General features: G+C 36.6%; 1 protein-coding gene across 2 annotated transcripts in view; it reads left to right on the forward strand.

The window, feature by feature from the left end:
• The window catches only part of FBN2 (fibrillin 2), a 187101-nt gene that overhangs the window by 83990 nt on the left and 83043 nt on the right, over positions 1-20068 (forward strand). For both annotated transcript variants that reach the window (XM_068666397.1, XM_068666398.1), the window contains 8 exons: positions 1206-1325; positions 1885-2010; positions 2996-3118; positions 4170-4292; positions 12213-12365; positions 13177-13230; positions 15909-16034; positions 18806-18931. In XM_068666397.1, the coding sequence (XP_068522498.1) occupies positions 1206-1325; positions 1885-2010; positions 2996-3118; positions 4170-4292; positions 12213-12365; positions 13177-13230; positions 15909-16034; positions 18806-18931 (951 nt within the window). The remainder of the gene's footprint in view (positions 1-1205; positions 1326-1884; positions 2011-2995; positions 3119-4169; positions 4293-12212; positions 12366-13176; positions 13231-15908; positions 16035-18805; positions 18932-20068) is intronic.

The raw sequence follows: 20068 nt of genomic DNA on the forward strand, positions 1-20068 counted from the left end.
TGGCTTTGCTATGTGCCAGTTTCCTAAAGCAGCTTACAGCCAGATAGAATGGTTACCCAGAACCCCCCAATCAGCATTAACTTTAAAGCCTACCTGGATGAAGAGGTGTGTAATTTCAGGCGTACAGGGGAAATGGAGGGCATAGCTGGGGGAAACAAGGCACATAGCAAAGGTTATTGATGGAGAAAGGAGGATTTAATCAAATGATCATTCAGTTAGTAACCTGTGAATTTAGTTGTAGCAGAGAAAAGCTGCTCAGATCATCCTTTGGTAGCTGTAGGAGATACTGCAAGCCAGTGGTCCTGTCTGCAAGACCAGAGAACCACACTTGTTCTGCTCCCAGGATCAGGGAGGGCAGGGAGCAAACACCTCTGAGAACTTGCAGAGGGCTTTAGGGAATGTAAAGGGGAGGGATAATCAGTGCCTTTTTAGAGTTGGGAATACCTGTCTCAGGCCAAGTCACAGCTGACTCATAGAAAGCCACTGGAGATCAAACTTGAGAAAGGTTCTTGAAGGGGATTAAAATTTTCAGAGCCTTGTGTCAAACAAGAGTTATTTCTGAGTAGTTACTTAAAGATGTTAAAGTGTATTTGCACCCAAATAACAAAAACCTTTGGAAAGGCAGTAAGGTACATTATAGAAAAGAGCTAGATTAAATGCAGCACTACTCAAATGCAGAGACTGTGGTTGAGAATGCAATGGTGCATAAGCAACTGAGGTATGGTGCACAGACTGTAGTCTCATTAAGAATCCCTCCTGCTGATGTGCAGACCCTCCTCATGTTTCTGTAATAAACCTGTGACATAATGGGGGATTTTAGATGCCAACATCCACTCTGCTTTTACAATGCCAGTTTTGATCTGTGTTGGTTTTATTCTGAAGAATTAGTGGTCATTCAGTTAAATGAAATTCTGTTCACTAAAGTGTTGTTTTAATAGGTGATCCTGTGTCTCAAAATCCTAATATGTTATTTTTCTTTTGTCTACTAAGATGCATACAGATGATGCAGTAACATTTTGTTTCTTGAAAATGTCCGCCTAGTTGTACTAAAATCAGCTCTATGATCTTAGGAAAGTCATTATTTTGTATCACATTTTAAGTTTCAGCATTTGTCAGTTACTGTCTTTTTAACTTAGAAACTTCTAGACTTGGAAAAATGTTGTATATATGGTGAATTCACCAATGTTCCCCTGTACTGCCAACAGATGTTGATGAATGCACATCAAACCCATGCTCTAATGGAGACTGTGTCAACACACCTGGTTCCTATTACTGCAAGTGCCACGCAGGTTTCCAGAGGACTCCTACCAAGCAAGCTTGTATTGGTAAGAAAATTTGCTTTGTGTCTACTGATGTTGCAGATGTCCTGACCCCTCTATCAGATCCTACTGGAGTTCAAAGAATAATTACCAGTGCAATTTCAGTAAATCCCAACAGATGTTATATTAATTGGAATCCTAATTCTGGGCCACTATCCCATTTATTGCACTGTTCTATTATTCTGGAATACCTGTTACTTGGCCATCCCATTCTAACTGGGAATTTGACAAAAGATCATGAAATAGACTATTAGTACAACAGATGTGTATTTGTGTATGGATGTAGATGAATGTGTAGGCAGTTTTATAGAGTTATTTATAATGTAATTGTTGAGCATAGCTGACATAGCATTTATTGTAAAAGTGTGAAAAATGATATTTTTTATATCTCTGATGGAACGTGAATGAATTCTTAACCATTTTTGGATTTATTTCTTAAGTAAATAAAATTTAAATAAAATGCCAGCATTTTTCAAAGCAATAATTGTAACTATATAAATTTTATTTTATTGTAACTGATTTTATGATGTTTTTTGTTTTGTTTTGTTTTGTTTTTTGGCCTTAGATATAGATGAGTGCATCCAGAATGGTGTTCTTTGTAAAAATGGCCGGTGTGTAAACACTGATGGAAGTTTCCAGTGTATTTGCAATGCTGGGTTCGAACTGACTACAGATGGAAAAAACTGTGTGGGTAAGATCTCTTCTTCATATGTGTCAGGCATTGGCTTGCCAATTCTAGAAATTGTACTTCATAGTGCTGTAGCACAGTGATGATTAAGAATTGCCTTTTGTATAATAAGGCATGACCTGAGGTGAACTTAACACCTCTGCAGTGAAATAGACATTGTATGGAACTGTATGTTTTCAAAGAAAACTGGAAGTAAGTTTTGTTTTTGAAGCTACATTTCTCCACAGGATACCCAGGTAGCCAAGTGCCAGAAATAACATTTTCCTACAAGCTTCATAGCAGGTGCTTCGTATATCATAGAGTCACAGAATGGTTTGGGCTGGAAGGGGCCTTAAAGACCATGTAATTCCGCCCCCCCCCCCCCCCCCCCCTCCCCGCCATGGGCAGGGACACCTTCCACTTGACTATGTTTCCCAAAGCCCCATCTAGCCAGGCCCCTAACGCTTCCATCCACATCTTCTCTGGGCAACTTGTTGCAGTGCTTCACCACCCTTAAACAATTTCTTCCTTATAATCTAACATAAACCTACCCTCTTTTAGTTTAAAGCCGTTACCTCTTGTCTTATCACTACACTGCCTGACAGAGTCCCTCCATAGCTTTCCCATAGGCAAGGAAAATTGTAGCACTGCTGAAAAAATAACTCTTTAATTTTGGCTATACTGTGTCAAAAAAATCTTAGATAAACAGCCAGTTGCAACAAGCTCTTAATTCAATCAGGTGATTGAAGCTTTTTAGTCGTTCACGTAAGAAAGTGTGATGCAGCTTGTTCTTCTGTACAATCTGCTGAAACACACAAAGTAACTTGTCACAATGGGGAAAAAGTTTACTACTTTGTCTGTAGAGAGAAAGCTATTCAGGTGCTTCATTAGAGTTACTGAGAGTATTTAATCTGCAAGTGAAGGAATCTTTCTTATCATCTCTCCTGTTCTTTATGTCATTTTCTGGAGATGAAAGAATATAGGCAGTTTTCTTTGCAATGTTTTGCAGACCATGATGAGTGTACCACTACAAACATGTGTTTAAATGGGATGTGCATAAATGAGGATGGGAGTTTTAAATGCATCTGCAAACCGGGATTTGTTCTGGCTCCAAATGGGCGCTACTGTACTGGTATGTAGAACTGTGGGTAACTCATCAAGACAAACTTGATTGAAAACAGTTTTTCCTGTATGTTGATTCATTAAGAATGGTAATCTTATCACATGGATTTAATATCATACCTTCCTAATTCATTATAGTAGATGTCTTAAGATGCCTAAATATAAGTTTTAAAATTACAGAAAGAAATAAATGTATTACTTAGTATTGTTCAAAATAGGACAGCAGGTGTTAAATCAGCTTTTGAAACATCTTGGAGTCATCTTAAATGCAACAAAATATGCAGAGCCTTATTGAAATGGGAAATTGAGTAGCAATATGGGAAGTTTAAAAAGGTTAAAATATTTTACTTTGATAAACGCAATGTATGCTTACCATACCACTATTCTGGCAATTCAGAATGCATAACATTTAAGACACCACATTTGAGATAGAGAATTATAAGCTTTTTAAAATGAGGTCATGGAAATATTGCATTAAACATTTTAAGAATGGAGTCTGACTTAATTTCAAGTAATGGAAGATACCTGTTACAGCCAGTAGAAATAGGTTTGGACTTCAAGTATTTTCAGGAGGTGCAAAATCATGCATATACATTAGCTGTCTGCTTTGAAGCTGAACCAATTATATTAGCTGTGTTTTTCTTAATACACATGCAGCTGGACTGTTCACTTGGAAACTGATGACCTTTAAAATGTTCTTTGAAATTAAACTTTACTATCATAGAGATATTCTGTGAATAATGTTTCCTTAACCATGCTTTAAAGCAAAGTTGCAATATCATGAGATAGACAAAGAAGAAAATTTATTCCCATTTTTGTTTAATGTAGAATCTGAAATACCTTACCACTCCTTACAGTTTTTCTGACTTTTTAAGGCACGGGTGGAATTTTGATTATTTAGTGTGATTCCAAGGTGAGACTTTACTAGAAACAAAACAAAGATATATTAATGATTCATTCATTAATAAAGCCATCAGGTAACATTCTAAAAATGTTAATTTAATGTTAACTTGCTTGAAAACAGCTAATATATTGTTGAATTGTGTTGCCTCCTGGTGTAGATATTGATGAATGTCAGACATCAGGAATATGCATGAATGGTCACTGCATAAATACTGAAGGATCCTTTCGGTGTGAATGTCCACCTGGCTTGGCTGTTGGGGTTGATGGTCGCGTGTGTGTAGGTAAGTGAGTTTTTCCTTTATTGAAAAGTATCAGGTGAAATTAAAGATATGCATTATGTAACATTCTGCTAGGTAATTTTGACATGACCTATAGAATGGAAACAAACCAGAAAGGATTTATTCTTAAATAAAACTGATGTCTTTGTCTCTTGTTCTGCTATAAGTTTGTGTTAATATGTGTGCATATACGTATTCAGATTTATATTTAGTTGTACATAATCCACTCCAAATCGCTAAAGGAGGTATATCTCTTGATTGCAACACTGTTATTTTTGCACTCCTGTTTCCATGTCTTTCTTTAATTGGAAAACATTTTTATTCTCTCCGTACTATGTTGTTAAAAAAGAAGCTATAGCAAGAGAAATGGCAAAAACTAGATAGATAGTTTGTGTGAACTCAAGTATCATTATTACTGATTCTTAGGAAATCTTGCATTAATTTATCCAATATTCCTAACATTAAAAAAAACAAGAAGCTTGAAGCTGTGAAATCATACTGGTACCACCTCTTGTTTACCTGTTATTCCTATAAATTAAAATTAAAGCTCAACTCTAGCCTTCTTGTAATCTCTTTTTTCTTGAGGAATACCCTTTTCTAGTCTGCTGACGAGTAAGATTTTGTCACATAATCTGAACTGCAGTCTCTTTATCTGCTCAAAAATTTTTAGTTGACATTAAAGAGATTCTCCACCTTGCTGCATCAGGAACTCTACCACAGCGTCAGGGCTAGAGCTCTCCAGAGGAAAAAAGAGCATTTTCAACCCAAAGAAAAAAGGGTAGAGGACCAGACATATTCAATCCATTATTTTCTAGTGATTGCTTATAAAAAGGGTGGAGAACATTACATATTTTACAGAAATCTCTGAGACTGATGAGTCTGCCTGCACTAGGGACTGTGATACTGCAAAGTTTCTTAAACCAGCTTTGGCCAATCCACAGGAGATTCTATCTTCCCCTTTGTTCGCGTATCAGAACATCACCTTCATTATATCTCCTAAACGTCTTCTCTCTAACTCATGAACATATCTATAATCAGGCATATTAATGACCCAAGGCTCAATAAGTAGATAGGTATGGTGTTAAGCTTCAGCAAGGGAATGTGCCTATAGGCATATAAGGTCTTCCTTGAGTGAAAAGTGCACCACTAGCTGATGCACAATGCATCAGCTTCTCAGTTGGTACACACCTGTCTTTGCTAGATGCTGCTGCTGCCATTGGAGCTGGTATTAGATCAGATTAAGAAATTTTGTCAATGTGTTTGACAGGTTCATGGAGCAGTAAAGGCAGAGAGCACCGTTGGCTTAGCTCTGCAATTGTTGCATATATTAATAATTAATTTCTGCTGCTGGATACTTAAACGTCTTATCAGCATGAGTCCAAATAAAATGACTTCATCACAGAATTTGGACTTTATCTCAACACAAAGGGATGTGAGATACTACAAGCTTGTGTTAAAAATATCCATTTCAAATAAAGTTTTAAATTGGGCAGAAGTTCTTGAAAGTAAAATCTGGTACAAGGATTCATATCAAGTACCTGTGCTAACTGTCCCTTTCTGGCGTCAATTCAGTTTGTTAAATATGCATGTTTAAAGCTCGGAATGGCTTAAAAAGTAGTCTAATAAAAAACACTTTTTCAGTCTCTCAGTTCAATCCCAAACATTTGTTATTTTAAACAAATGAGAATTTTGTGCATTTTAGCATACTAAAAAGGTTGAGCCAACAAACACAAGGATTCTTCTCTAGCCAGGTTGTTTGTTTTCTTCCAGTTTATTAAATGTTTGAAGAAAAGCAGTGAAAATATAAAACAATGAGAAAAGGCTTGGTGTACTGTTTTTAATACACGAATTTCACTGCTTAGTGGCACGGCAGCAAAACCAGATTTGAGTACAAGCTGTTCAGTACCTTTTTTGTGGTCCTAGTTGGCCTCATCTTCACCCTTGTCAGTGATACAGCTGCAAAGAATCAAGTCAGTGCTCAATTTGCTGTGTTCCCATTTACCTAAAGCTGCCACAGTACTAGCAGCTAAAGGCTTCGCAAGTTGGCTATCACCTGTGAACAAAACTTTTTATTTTAAAATGTTCAGTTCCACATGTGACATATCCTTAAGGTTTACCATGAATGCTTAAATTTTCAACAGGAAATATTCTTAATATGACAAAAATCCCAAGGCAAAATTGTGATTTATTTGGAAAATTCATTTTAAAAGGATGATGATGTTATTATTCCCAGCATAACGTGAAATATGAAATCTCAAACAGTGCCTAACAAAAACGTCCTTATACATGACCTTCAGAACAGAATTTCACAGCTAATCTGTAGTTCAGAATTTTGTATGTGTCTGTGTGTGTATATATATATGTATATTTACACATGCTGTGTTGGCTACAGGAATTCTCTGGTTATTCTGTCATATACTACATAATAATAATAGTTTTCAGACACTCGGATGGCTAAAAAAATATTAATGCAAAAAGTATTAATAGTCTGAAAATTAGTAAGTTACATGCAGTTTCCTTTTAACAAAAATCCCACAAATGTTCCAGCCAATTATCAAAAATTAATAAATAAATAAGGGTATACAGTTCAGTTCTCTCACTTTTAGTTTAAGCAGTATTTTACTTATGAATAGTAACATTGATTCTAGTGGAACTATTCATAGAACAAAGTGCTTTTTTATTTAATATTAATAAGTATGGCAGACTCAACTACAAAATATTATACAAGTTTGGGAAAAAAATTACAGCAGAGGAGAACAAATGTTTGGAAAAGGAACAGTTAGATAACTTCTCAGAGCCAAGGTAATATTCGCAGGCATTTCAGGTTTGGCTATTCTTCTAACTTCAACTTCATGCTCAGATACCTCAGCTGGCTCTGGGTGTATGTGTGTCATCTCAGAACTTGCAGTGACCTGTGGCTATAGCTTTGTGCAGTGTTGTTTGTTCTTTACTGAGGTACTTTTTGTTATGATTCAGTCTGCATTTCACATCTCTGCCCACAGCTGTAGCCATCTAGGGCAAAGTAGCTAAGTTTTATTTCAGTCTGTTTAGGTATTTTGCAGAACTATGCCCCAAAGTGTCAGTTATGAGCACTGCATGATTTGGCCTTCTCTGACATTTGGATGGTTGCTATGACTTTCACTAAGAATAGGTCAACCACTGGTCCACCAGACCTTGACCGCAAATGTAGTGGTGATAACACTTGCAGGTGTTGAAATGCTTCAACACAAAATTTGAGTCTAGAAATGCTATCCTCCAGAAAACTGTGTAGTGAAAACTCAGAAACAGGCATATAGTTAAACCAATGCTAGGCTCTAATCCAGGGCATGAAAAAAAAAATTGTGCCCCTCTTTCCAGTCGCTTTGCAATGTCCCCTTCCATAGAGAGGGATTCCAGCTGCTTGTCTTCCTTGCCCACTAATTTCTGGCTACCGGCCCCATTATCCCAGCATCAGAGCATCCAGGTAACACTGTGCTCTCTTGGACAATGGCTGAAATCTTTTTGCATATCTCATAGCTCACCTAAGGATAGGGATTGGGTGTTTACGGCCTCATTTATAGTATCTGACTCTTCCTCCCCCTGTTTTCATGGTGGCCCTGCTTTGGAATAGCCTGCATCATCCATTTCCCCCTTTCCCTTCTTAGTAGAAGTTTTTTTGCTTAACAAATGAGATGACTTTCATATCCATTGCTTTGTCTTGTGTATGTGGAAGACCGTTACTGGGGCATGTTGAGTACAAATGAGTACAAATACCAGATTAATATCACCACTGGTAATTTTATCATATTGTAAACCAGTGTTATGCAGTACAACAAAAGGAGATCCTTAAACAAGGCCCCAGAGATGATAAACAGCATGCCAGTGAACACATCTAGTGAGTAAGGTGTTGCACAACACAACTCTGAGAACAAACAGAACTCCAAGAGCAAAAAATTCAAAATTGTGACCAGCAGCTATTAAATTGATATCATGCTTATAACTACTTTTTTTTTTTTTTTTTTTTTTTTTTTTTTTAGCATACTGTGGCCAAATTTGTCATTATGGTAACCCTTCATGTCCCACATGGGGCATCAAAAGGATTATTGTGGCTTAGCTTAGCAGGCAGCTAAGCACTACATCTTACCATTCACTTACCATTCAGTGGGGTAAGAAATCAGAATCAGAAAAAAAAAGAAAAAAGAAGCAAAGGTAAAAGTTCATGTGCTGAGATAAAGACAGTTTAATAGAACAGAAAAGGAAAGGAAAACAATAATAATGATAAAGGAATAAACAAAATAAGCAATGCGCAATCCAATTACTCACCACCCACCGACTGATGTTCAGCCACTCCCTAAGCAGCATCTCCCACCAGTCACCAGACAATTCCCTCAGTTTTACTATTCAGCATGACACCAAATAGTATGGAATATCCCTTTGTCCAATCTAAGCCAGCTGTCCTGGTTGTGTCCCTTCCTAGCTTCTTGTGCACTCCCAGCCTTCCCACTGGCAGAACAGTGTGAGAAGCTGAAAAATCCTTGACTATGTGAACACTGTTCAGCAACAACTAAAATATCGGTGTGTTATTAGCATTATTGCTACCCTAAATCCAAAACACAGCTGCTAGGAAGAAAAGTAAGTCTGTCCCAGACAGAATCAGGACACCAGCATTCTGAAATTAGTAGCCCAAGGTTGATCAAACTATACTTGGGGAGCAGCACAGGTCCATCAATAAGGTTCATGGTCAGAACTCTTGGGACACGGGGAGCTTGAGCTTGGTGAGTTGCCTCAGGCAACTAATGAACAGACACAGCAGTGGCTGTCCTCATCCTTGCCATCAGCATGAGACAAACAGACATAGTATTGCCGTTCAGGTTCATGAGGTATAAGCCTGGTTCTTTCTCCTGCACAGATTTTGTGAATCACTGGCTGTGTAGATAAGACTGTTTACCTATAATTAGCAAGGCAATCCTACACAGGTTCCCTGACCTTCTTTAAAAACATCGTGTTATGTGAAAGAACACTTGCTCCCTGCAAGTGGGGAGTTGTTCAGGGCAGGGCAGTCATTCAGTACATCTGTAGCTTCCTCTATCTGCTTCCCACTTTCACAGTTTTAAAGACCTTCCTATTGAGTATTTCTTCCACACTTGCCAATCTTTTCTCCCCCTGCAATTTTCCACTGGTGCCATTTCCTCCCCTTGAAACTGCTTCTTCAGTCTCTACCAGACATATAACTAGGAGAAAATTCTGTGAGAGGACAAAAACTGAAACTGCTTTATTCAAGACAGAGCAAGGCAGTATGGCATCTAGACTTTTTAGGGGTGTTATTGATGAAACTAATTATTCTGCAGGGTACATAAGCAGCTTTTCTTGTGCAATACCACTTATCATTGTCAAGCATAAAAATCTTTTCCTGCTGTCAAGTGCAAGCAAATTGTACTGGCTTCACCTAGACTCTTGGCAAGCAATAAGTCCTGGAATCTGGGCCACATTTAGCTGTGCTCCAGAACTGTATGTTCCATGGGAGACCAAAAGCAAGAGAAAACATTTATGTACAGGCTATGCCTTTTTGTATGAGCCAGTTTACAGCAGTCAAAGAGCAGGCAGAACACATAAAGAATTGCCAGTTCTTATTGGAATTGGCAGAGGATATTCAACATATAGTTTCATGTAACTTTTTTCTGTTGTTCTGGGGACGCGTTTAAGTAGACATCTATCTGGATTCCTCCAGATCCTCCTTGGTCTAAGCACATCCAGACTCATGTCCAGACCATGGTGTATTGTAGTTTTACTGGGAGATCAACAGAGAATATAATGAAGTCTGGACTAGTCTGTAGAAACCTGAAAAAAAAAGGTATTTGTGTAGTTCTAGCAAAGGTTTATAGAGGTATAGGAATCAAAACTAAAGGCTATTTATTCTGTCTGTATCCTGCAGTTTTCAACTACACATTCAGATGGACTGTCCACTCATGCTCTTGCTGGAAGATAGACAATATTATCCTATAAGCAAATGTACATATATATACAAAAGACGTATAACCCTAAAATGACAAACAAAAACAAAACCAAAAACAACTTTCCAACCAACAACAGAAAAAAAATGCACAAAAAACGGTCCAAGAGATATTCTTACAGTTCTTGGTTAAGTATAGCACAGCAAAAGTTGGTTTTACCTGTAAAGTCGGGCTGAAGGACTGCCAAGGCATCTTATTGCTCTTCAAGGTTCAGTCATGATTTACATGAATAAATCATCTGGAAGACTGACAATGTGCACACGGTGAAGAGAATCATATATATATATATATATATAACTGTATGATATATTATATATATATATAACTGTATATATATATATATATGTATATATATATACACATATATATATATATGTATATATAACTGTATGATTCTCCTGTATATTTTTTCTTCTGTCTTTTACAGCATTATTTTCAAGGTTGGAGACCTTCCAGGTATTTTCTGTTTTCTTTCTATAGTGAGTGGTGGTATGTCACAGCTGTCATTTCCAGTCCTCTCCTCAGAGCTGGAACTAATTTCCATAGTGGCTTTTTAATCACAAACCTCCTGTAAATTCTCTTACTCAAGGAAATAGTGCTGCTTCCTCACATCCTTTAACCATATGTGGAAATTGCCCAATCACTTGTGCTGGCCAGGTAGTATGACCTCTGATATCCTAATGTTTATCCAGCACTGGTGCCAGGTTATGTATAATCCTATTCAGACTACCAATCTCATATATATATGATGGTTTGAACAATCTGCTGAAACAGCATTTCTGTTCACAGTTGGTATGTACAGTAAGAGGCTATGCTCTATTGGAAATATGTAGCCTCCCAGGTTACCCAGGCTGCTGGTGAGATTATTACATGAGACACCATTCCAAAAGTAAATGCAAGATCTGTGTCACCGGGGTATGGTTGCAGTCCTTCTCAATGGGAATGTTGAGGCATGACATGATGATTAAAGACTATTCTGTGTTTCTTATTGAGATAGCTGTTGATAGATACATAAAGCAACTCTCATGTGGAGGTCATCTTTGTTGGGTCCTATGGAATTCTAAGTTACCCCACAACAAACTAGTTTGTTTAGGTGGTTTTAAAGTGCTCTGGAGAATACTCGAAGAACTGTTTTGAGAATTGGTCTTGATGCCATCAGGATTGTTTTATTAGAGCAATGCAGCTGTAGGCAATGTAACCATTTCGTAGAACAAATTTTTTTAGCTCTGATTGAGATAGAATTGACTAGTTCAGTTGGATGGGACCTACAAAGATCATCAAGTTCAATTGCCTGAGCACTTCAGGGCTACCCAGAAGTTTAAGCATGTTATTAATGGCATTATTCTAATGCCTCTTGAGCACAGACAGGCATGGGGGCATCAACAATCTCACTATGAAGCCTGTTCCAGTGTTTGACCACCTTCATACTAAAGAAATCTGTCTTAATGTCCCCCTGGCACCGTTCCCCACCCATCCTGTCATCAGTTCCCAGGGAGCAGAGGCCAGCTCTTCACTTCTTCCCTTCCCCTCCTGAGGAATTTGCAGAGAGACATGAGGTCACCTGTTGACTTCCTTTTTCCCAGACTGTACAACCCAAGTGTCCTCATCCTTTCCCCCTAGGACATGCCCCCCAGACCTTTTTACAGATTTGTTGCCCCTTTTCTGGTTGCTTACAAGTACTTTAACATCCTTTTTCTATGTGAAGCCCAGAACTTCACATGATGTTGAAGGTAAGACCGCACCAACAGTAAATACAGTGGAAGAATCACCTCTTTTGACTGGCTGGCTATGCTGTGTTTAATGCATCCTCAAATGCCTGGCACATGCTGAGCCTACTGTCACCAGCACCCCCAGATGCCTTCCACAGATAATATACTTCCATTTCACTTAGAGCCTAAGGAAATAAATTATTTCTTTGCATGTCCTTTCTTAGATACGCATATGCGTAGCACATGCTATGGAGGAATCAAAAAGGGAGCATGTGTTCGTCCTTTCCCTGGTGCTGTAACGAAGTCTGAATGTTGCTGTGCCAATCCTGACTACGGTTTTGGAGAGCCATGTCATCCCTGCCCTGCTAAAAATTCAGGTAAATTTTCACTTTCAAAAAACAAAACAAAACTTGTCCATATTAGTTTGTTCATTTATTTCATGCATTTGAGAGAAATGAATAGTGTACTTAATAGAAAAGTACACTGAAAATGGTTTCTTTATAGAAAAAACAAACTGTCTGGTATTCTAGTTTTATGTACTGTAACATTTGAGGCAAACCTCCTTTCAGAAATGGCCAGACTGTGAAAAATTCAATATGGAGGAACATGAATATGCTATGAATGAATCTGGGTCCCTGAATTTACTGATGCTTTAGAGAGAATAAGCAGACATCTCTGATAAATCTGTACATCTCATAGTTAAATCTAGTTTAAAAGTGCATCTCATATTCATTTGGGAAATATGTATTTTATAGGAATGAGTTCTCTAAACACACTTGGAGACTGATTTAAATAATAAAAAAAAAAGTTCTTGAAAACAGAATTGAGATGATGGGGCTTGGATAGTGGACCCATTCAGTGTTGTTTTCTGAGACAGCAGAAATTTTAGAAGAAATGAAGAAATACTGGTATTATGGTTGAAAGCAATAGCTGAGGGAGAAAGTGTTGTTGAGACTATAATGAAGTAGCTTAAATATTTCATTCTTATTATCAAATTTCATTTTTGTAGATATGGGAAAGTTCAGGGTGGAATGTAACAAGACATGTTTAGCTAACATATATAGATAGTTATTTCATGTGAACATTGGCATTTTATTACTTACATTGTAGAAAACTTATTTTGAGGATTATAACACTGCAAATAACATTTTATTTTTATTTCTTACATCTCTTGCTTCAACTGAGTAGCTGAATTCCATGGCCTTTGTAGCAGTGGCATAGGTATTACTGTGGATGGACGAGGTATGTTGCGCATTTTATTTAATCTATATGTTTGAAAGTAAAATAAAGATATGTTCAGAAGTAGATTTTTCTGTAACATGCTAGGTATTTAGGTATGCTAGGTAGTTTGGGTATTTTTGCCTCAAGACTAATATTTTGCTTTTAATGTTTTCATTATTAAAATAGAATAATTAAATTAACCTTGTATCCTTATACCTAGTAACAGCATACATAACTTTTAAAAACAGTACTACATTAGAGGAAATACTGTTTCTGTTCAGTACAGTAAGTGCATATGCATAGTTTTGTCTTTTCTATGAGCTCATTTCTTTAACGTCTTGCCAGACTTAAAAATAATGTGAAATCCACAGACTTTGTACATTCTCTCAGTTTTCTTTTCAGTGAATTCTGCAAAGTCCATTTGGATAGTTTCTAAATCTCCTGGAGAAATAATGGCAGTGTACCATAATGCTGTTATACAAATAGCATCTTACTGTGAGAATTTGCATGTAGGGAGGTTATACATTCTTTTGGAGACATGGAAAAAATCTAATTTCTCACTGAAAATGTAAAACTAATTATGGACTCCACCAACTGCAGGATAGACTATAATTTTTGGGATTCCATGTCTAATTAAATCCCTTTTTGTTTATGTTTCTAAAGAAAACTGTAGCATTTTCTGTATGTTTTGCACAGCAACCTTACAGGCGATTTTATTGCTGCTGCTCCTACCACCATTTATGTCAATGTTTGCCAGCTCTGTTTCATAAAGGAGAGAAATACTGGTCCTGCAACCAATCGCTGATAGGATTGTGTTCTTTTCCTTGTTCTTTCTCATTATCAAGAGTGAGTGAGAATACATTTTATCAGGAAAAGTCTTGGCATATAAATTTTACCTTCAGTTGATTCATAGATTGTTAATTATACTGCAATCTATCACCACATACCTACTCCCCATATTTAGCTTGTGATTAAGAAGCCCAAAACCTTCATTTCTTTGTATGAAAGGAATATGGATGAAGATGAGGACAGAAATTTTGCTGTTGTGTTCAATATAAAAAGAAAAAGGGGGATTTGGATCATGTAAAAGAATTTACTTTAAGGACTTGGAGATGATCATCCCCATGGGTCGCTTCCAACTCAGGATATTATATGGTACTGTTATTAACTTGATAAGGAGAGACAGAGTCATGAGATTTTGTGTTGTTTTTCTTTTTTCTTTTTTTTTTTCCCCCACAAGATACAAACAAGCCCAGTAAACTGCACAAAACTTTATGCTTAAAAGAAAACATGAAGCTGAAATATGACTGTAATGCATATTTTCTTATGAAAATTTCAGATGTCTCATAGTTTTCAGTTTAATCCAGGAATAGCAATTTTTTTCAAAAAATATTTCTGAGTATATGTAAATCATGGAGAATATCCTGATCTAAACTACACTATGGTTGAAGAGCGAATGACCTTTATAAAAAGTTGAACAGTGCAAGTATAAAACAAGCTTTTTATGAAGTCACAGCTAGGCCAGCACCCCTACTGTTCTTTCCAGTGTTTGGAAAGGGAACTATTTAAAGTAATGGGCTTACCGTATGGGAAGAAATAACTTAAAATTGAAAAAACTCTTTTCCGCAGAGGCAAAAAATATTAAAAATAGTCTGTTCCTGTTCTTATAGTTCATATGAATATTCTGGAATTTTCCAACTACAGCAGAAATTCTATATGGGACTGTAAATTTAGGGAATATATCTCATTCATCATCTTATTCTGTCCATCCAAGAGAAATTTTAAATTTCCAATGAATACTGTAATTTCTGTAAAACTGAATATGCCGTGGTATTGACGTATGCACTAGTCCTGTATTAGGAAAGGTATTTGTATCACCTAATAAATTATAACTTCTTACCTAGATCCTTAAACCACAGGCACTAAGTGCGCAGGCTAGATATTTTGCATCAAGGTATTCTTACAAACACATAGTCATTCTATTGATTTAGGTTGGAAAGGAAGTTTGGAGGTCATCCAATCTAACCTTCTGCTCAGAGCAGGGCTAACTTCAAAGTTGAATCAGGTTTCTCAAGGACTTGCCCAGTTGTGTTTGGCAGATTTCCAAGGATGGAGTTCCCACAGCCTCTCTGGGCAGCTTGCTCTAATGCTTAACCACTCTCATGGCGAAGAAATTTTTCCCTAGCATTCAATTAACATTTTCCCAATTGTAAATCCTAAGAATGTTGTCTCTTGCCTTTTTATTCTGTAACTTTGAGAATAATCTTGCTCCATCTCCTCTAGAACCTCCTATTAATTGTCAGAGAACTGCTATCGTATCTCCCTGTCATCTTCCCTCTTGATGGTTAAACAAACCCATTTCCCTGAGCCTCTTTCACGCATCATGTGCTCCACCCTTCTGGTGCAAATGGTCTTTGCAACCATTTCCTGGATACTCTTCAGTCACTTGGTGTATCTTTATTGGATTGGGTGGCCTCAAACTGAACACAGTTTCCCATGTTTGGCCTCACTAGGGTCAAATAGAGAAGACTAATCCCTTTGTTCAGCCTTCTGGCTGCATCCTTGCTATATCCTTGCTTTGAATGACAGCCTCAACCTCTACCAAGTCAGATGCTCCCTCCAATTTGATGTTCATGTCTATAGCTCATTTTTTTCATATGTTTCAGTGTCTGGTTGTTTTCTGTCTTATGTTAATACAGATATTAATGAGTGTGCATTGGATCCTGATATTTGCTCCAATGGAATTTGTGAAAACTTACGTGGCAGCTATCGTTGTAATTGTAACAGTGGCTATGAGCCTGATCCTTCTGGAAGGAACTGTGTGGGTAAGTTGCTCTATTTATTTATCATTGTCAAATAATGAATGACTACATTGATGATAATTTGAATTGGTAGAGCTTAGATTAGAAGGAAGACATCTACTTTTTACAGCTATAATGAAAACAGTAAAAATCTGTATTGAGTCCATTTTTCTCAGCAACTGCATAGCCAATATTTTTATTGGTATCTTTTTATGTTACTTGCCAATGGTTTTTGTTGTTGTTGTTGTTGTTGTCGTCATTGTTTTTTTTTTAATGGTATTTGTCTGGGATGTGTAGGCAGGAAATATTGTTGTAGATTAGGAATTATTTTTCTCAAAAGTATGGGTCAGTTTCTGTTACATTTTATTGTACAAGAGAATCTAAAATATGTCATTTTAGATTCTGTCATTTAGATTCAAGGCTGGATGATAAATTGCCAATTGTTGAAGATCATAGTTTTACCTAATAAAATGTAATTTTATTGTAATAATGTAATGTAATGTAATGTATTGTAATAATGTAATAATGATTGCTGTCATTACCATAATGAATGATACCTGGTGGCATATGTGCACAATTTTTGCAGTACGGAGGAATTTTTGATGTTCCTGAGTTACACAGGTACAGTAGAATGCATTGCTGAAATGCCTTGGCTTTTAGAAGAAAGCTGTGATCCCCACTTATGATTTCCCAAGTCCTGCCTGGACAGTGGACTGAAGTGTAACAGATAGTCTTATGTTTTTCAAAATATTTCTTTTCGGTCACCACCAGAATCACAGAAGTGATTCAATTAAGAAACTTTTAGTTTTAAAGTCACTTTTAGTTTGGTTTAGATATATACCAGACTGCCATTGCAATTTCTATGTAGTTTTTCTGGAAGTGTTTGGCAATGCCCAACAGAAGATACCTAAATTATACATTTCACATTCTATCTAGTTAATTTTATTATTCATGGTAATGTATGATCAACTAAACACAACATTTTTGGTAGGGAAAACCAGGGCTATTAAGTGTGATATAATTTTCAAACTGAACATTCCTACCTTTTGTTTCAAAGCAAACATGAAGTAGTAAAAGTGTTTTTTTCATCTGCTTGAATTAAGGAATTTTGCAGCTCGTTACTTTCTAAAGCCCCTAAATAAGACCTTTTGGCAGGAAATGCAATGCTGCAAAAAAATCTGTCAGGTTTTTGTTCGTTTGGTTGGTTCGTTGATTTTCAGATACTTCACATAATATTATTTTCCAAATTGATTTCATGGCAAGTGGTATCACTTGTTTAGTTATACATGCAATTATGTAACTGTTGGCATAGATATCTGTCTGTTTAATTATACAAATTAAAATGCAGCATATTCACTGTGAGGATGCTTTTATTCTTAGTTAATGAGGTTTTGCACAATGCAATTTAATCGTGAACACTCAAATAAAGAGTGGAAAAGTTTTAATAGATACATATTAAGAGCTGCCAAGAAATAAAAATCCTCATCAGACAGAATGCAGTTAGCATTTCTGTCAGCATCAGGTGTTTTTGGTGCATGAGCTATATTGTTCTTTCACAGTGTGTGTCACAATAGGTGACAGCCCAAACCTGTAGTTTAACAGCGACACTCTAAGGAAATAACATATTTATCACACTGCTAATTTGTGTTAGAGGATTTTATGACAAAAAGCTCAAAACTGAAGTCTATTGCTCTTGAAAACATCAAATTCCAAATCCATCCTTCTTTATGTAGTTAAAATTGGATGAGTTTAGATTAAGCTGAGGAGCTTCTTTGTGGCTACAAAACTTAAAATTCATATTTATTGTCTGGGGAAATAAAGGTTTTATTGTCTGAATCTTAACAGACTTAATAAGCATCGGTTCAAAAATGTGATGTACTTGTGAAAGCAGTAACCTTTAGATTGTAAGGATACTGCTTTCTTATTATTTCTGTTTATTTATAACTTAAACACTCTAAAAAGGTAGTTGACTGATGGGAACAATTTCAGCTACAGCTTTAAGTTTGGGAAACGAAGCAGTGAAAATTCAGGAGACACCCTGGAGCAGGATAAAGCATCAGGCTTATCTTTCTATAAACTTAAGAATTTGTGGCATGTGATAGGGATTATAGGAAAGTAATTTAAATTATGATTTTTTTTTTACTTTTTCTTTTAAAAAATAATATGAAAATGAAGAAGTTTGATTGCTTTGTGTTAGCAATATTTAGAAGAAGGTAGGGAATTATGTTAATTGATGAGTTTTTCTTGTTCTGTATGCTTGATGTCTTGTTCCTTTTTTTTTCCCAAAAAGTAGTGTGCATATACATTCTTAAGATGTCTTCCATGCATCTGTACAGTTTAACATATATATTAATTTCATGGATAACAAATTCAGTTTTCATTGCCTATAAAAGAGGATTTAGAACAGTAATCTATCACATCCTTGTGTACATACATATATTAAAAAAAAAAAAAAGTTTTAAAACCAAATGGACCTCAGTAAAGTTGTACTGGTGATAGTCATACAGTTGACAAAGCTCCCAAGGTCATTCCACGAAAATATAATTATCAATGTAAGACTAACTATGAACTGTTTATAAAGCCTGATAATGAAAAACTAAAAGGAAAATAGAATTTTTAGAAACAAGAATTAGATTTTTGAAAACAGGAATTGGCATTTTTCTTTTCTTAGTCATTGTAAATAACTGCACATCTGGCAACCTAATTGCTGCTGCGGAAAGCAAGAGGGACTAGCTGGGGAGACAAGGGTGTCTCGTGACATTTGCTCTTATTGGTATTAACTCATCTTGTTACAGACATTGATGAATGTTCAGTGAATGGTCTGCTGTGTGATAACGGGCTCTGTCGAAACACCCCTGGAAGTTACAGCTGCACTTGTCCAAAGGGTTATGTGTTCAGCACCGAGACTGACACATGTGAAGGTGAGAAATCTGCAAGTGTGATAATTTTATTTCTTATTATATAACCTTGAAGCTAAATGATCAAAAAAGATTCAGTGATGACAAAAGCAAGATGAAAAGAACTAAGATAGAGCATAAATCATTGCATTCCTCTTGTAATTACTCTGCAGTGTTTTTTAAAGTGTTGGGTCTAGCTAGTTAATTTCTCTTCAAAGTAGTCAGTTCATTGTTCTATGAAAATATTTTCCTTTATTTAGACAAGATATTTTGAAGTGGAAGTAAAGTCAAATGTATGCTTGCCTTAGATCATAGAGTGGGAAAATACAGTTTATCATTTAGGGAAATACATCAATTTTGATACACAGTCTTCTTCATTTTCTCTCTTCAGTCTATGTTGATAGTTAATTCTATACCAAATTCTGGTATTTGTGATGTTTTATGTGATGTTAGAGTTCCTGGATGTGTATATTAGTGGTTGATACTAAAATCGTCTTTTTTTCTTTTTTTTTTCCAGTACATAATTTATAATCAACGTTGTTTTTCTATATTACTAATGAACACAGATGCTAAAGCAATGAAAATGTTACACTGCAGAAACTAACCACAAAATTACAGAATGGTTGGGATTGGAAGGGATCTTGTCTGTCTCCCCTGTTCAGACAGGGCCACCCAAAGCAGGTTGCCCATGACCATGTCCTGAGAGCTTTTGAAGACCTCTGAGGACAATGCCTTCACAAGTTCTCTTGGCAACCTGTGCCAGTGCTTGGTCACCTGCACAGTAAAAAAGTGTTTCCTGATGTGCAGGAGGAACCTTGTGTGTTCCATTCGGTGCCCATTGCCTCTTGTCCTGCCACAAGGCACCACCTTGAAGAGCCTGGCTCCCTTGTCTTTGCACCCTCATATTAGGTAGGTTTTATGCATGTTGATAAGATCTCCACTGAAGCCTCTCTTCTCTATGCTGTATAGTCATAGCTCTCTCAGCCTCTCCTCATAAAAAAGGTGCTTCAGTCCCTTCATCAACTTTGTGGTGTTTTGTCGTTTGTGAATTTACTGAGGGTGCAGTCTACCCCATCATCCAGATCATTAATGAAGATGTTGAACAGGATTAGACCCAGCATTCGCCCCTTGAGTACACCACAAGTTTCTGGCCTCCAACTA

The sequence above is a fragment of the Anas acuta genome, chromosome Z, assembly GCF_963932015.1.
Source record: "Anas acuta chromosome Z, bAnaAcu1.1, whole genome shotgun sequence".
NCBI classification, from domain to species: domain Eukaryota; kingdom Metazoa; phylum Chordata; class Aves; order Anseriformes; family Anatidae; genus Anas; species Anas acuta.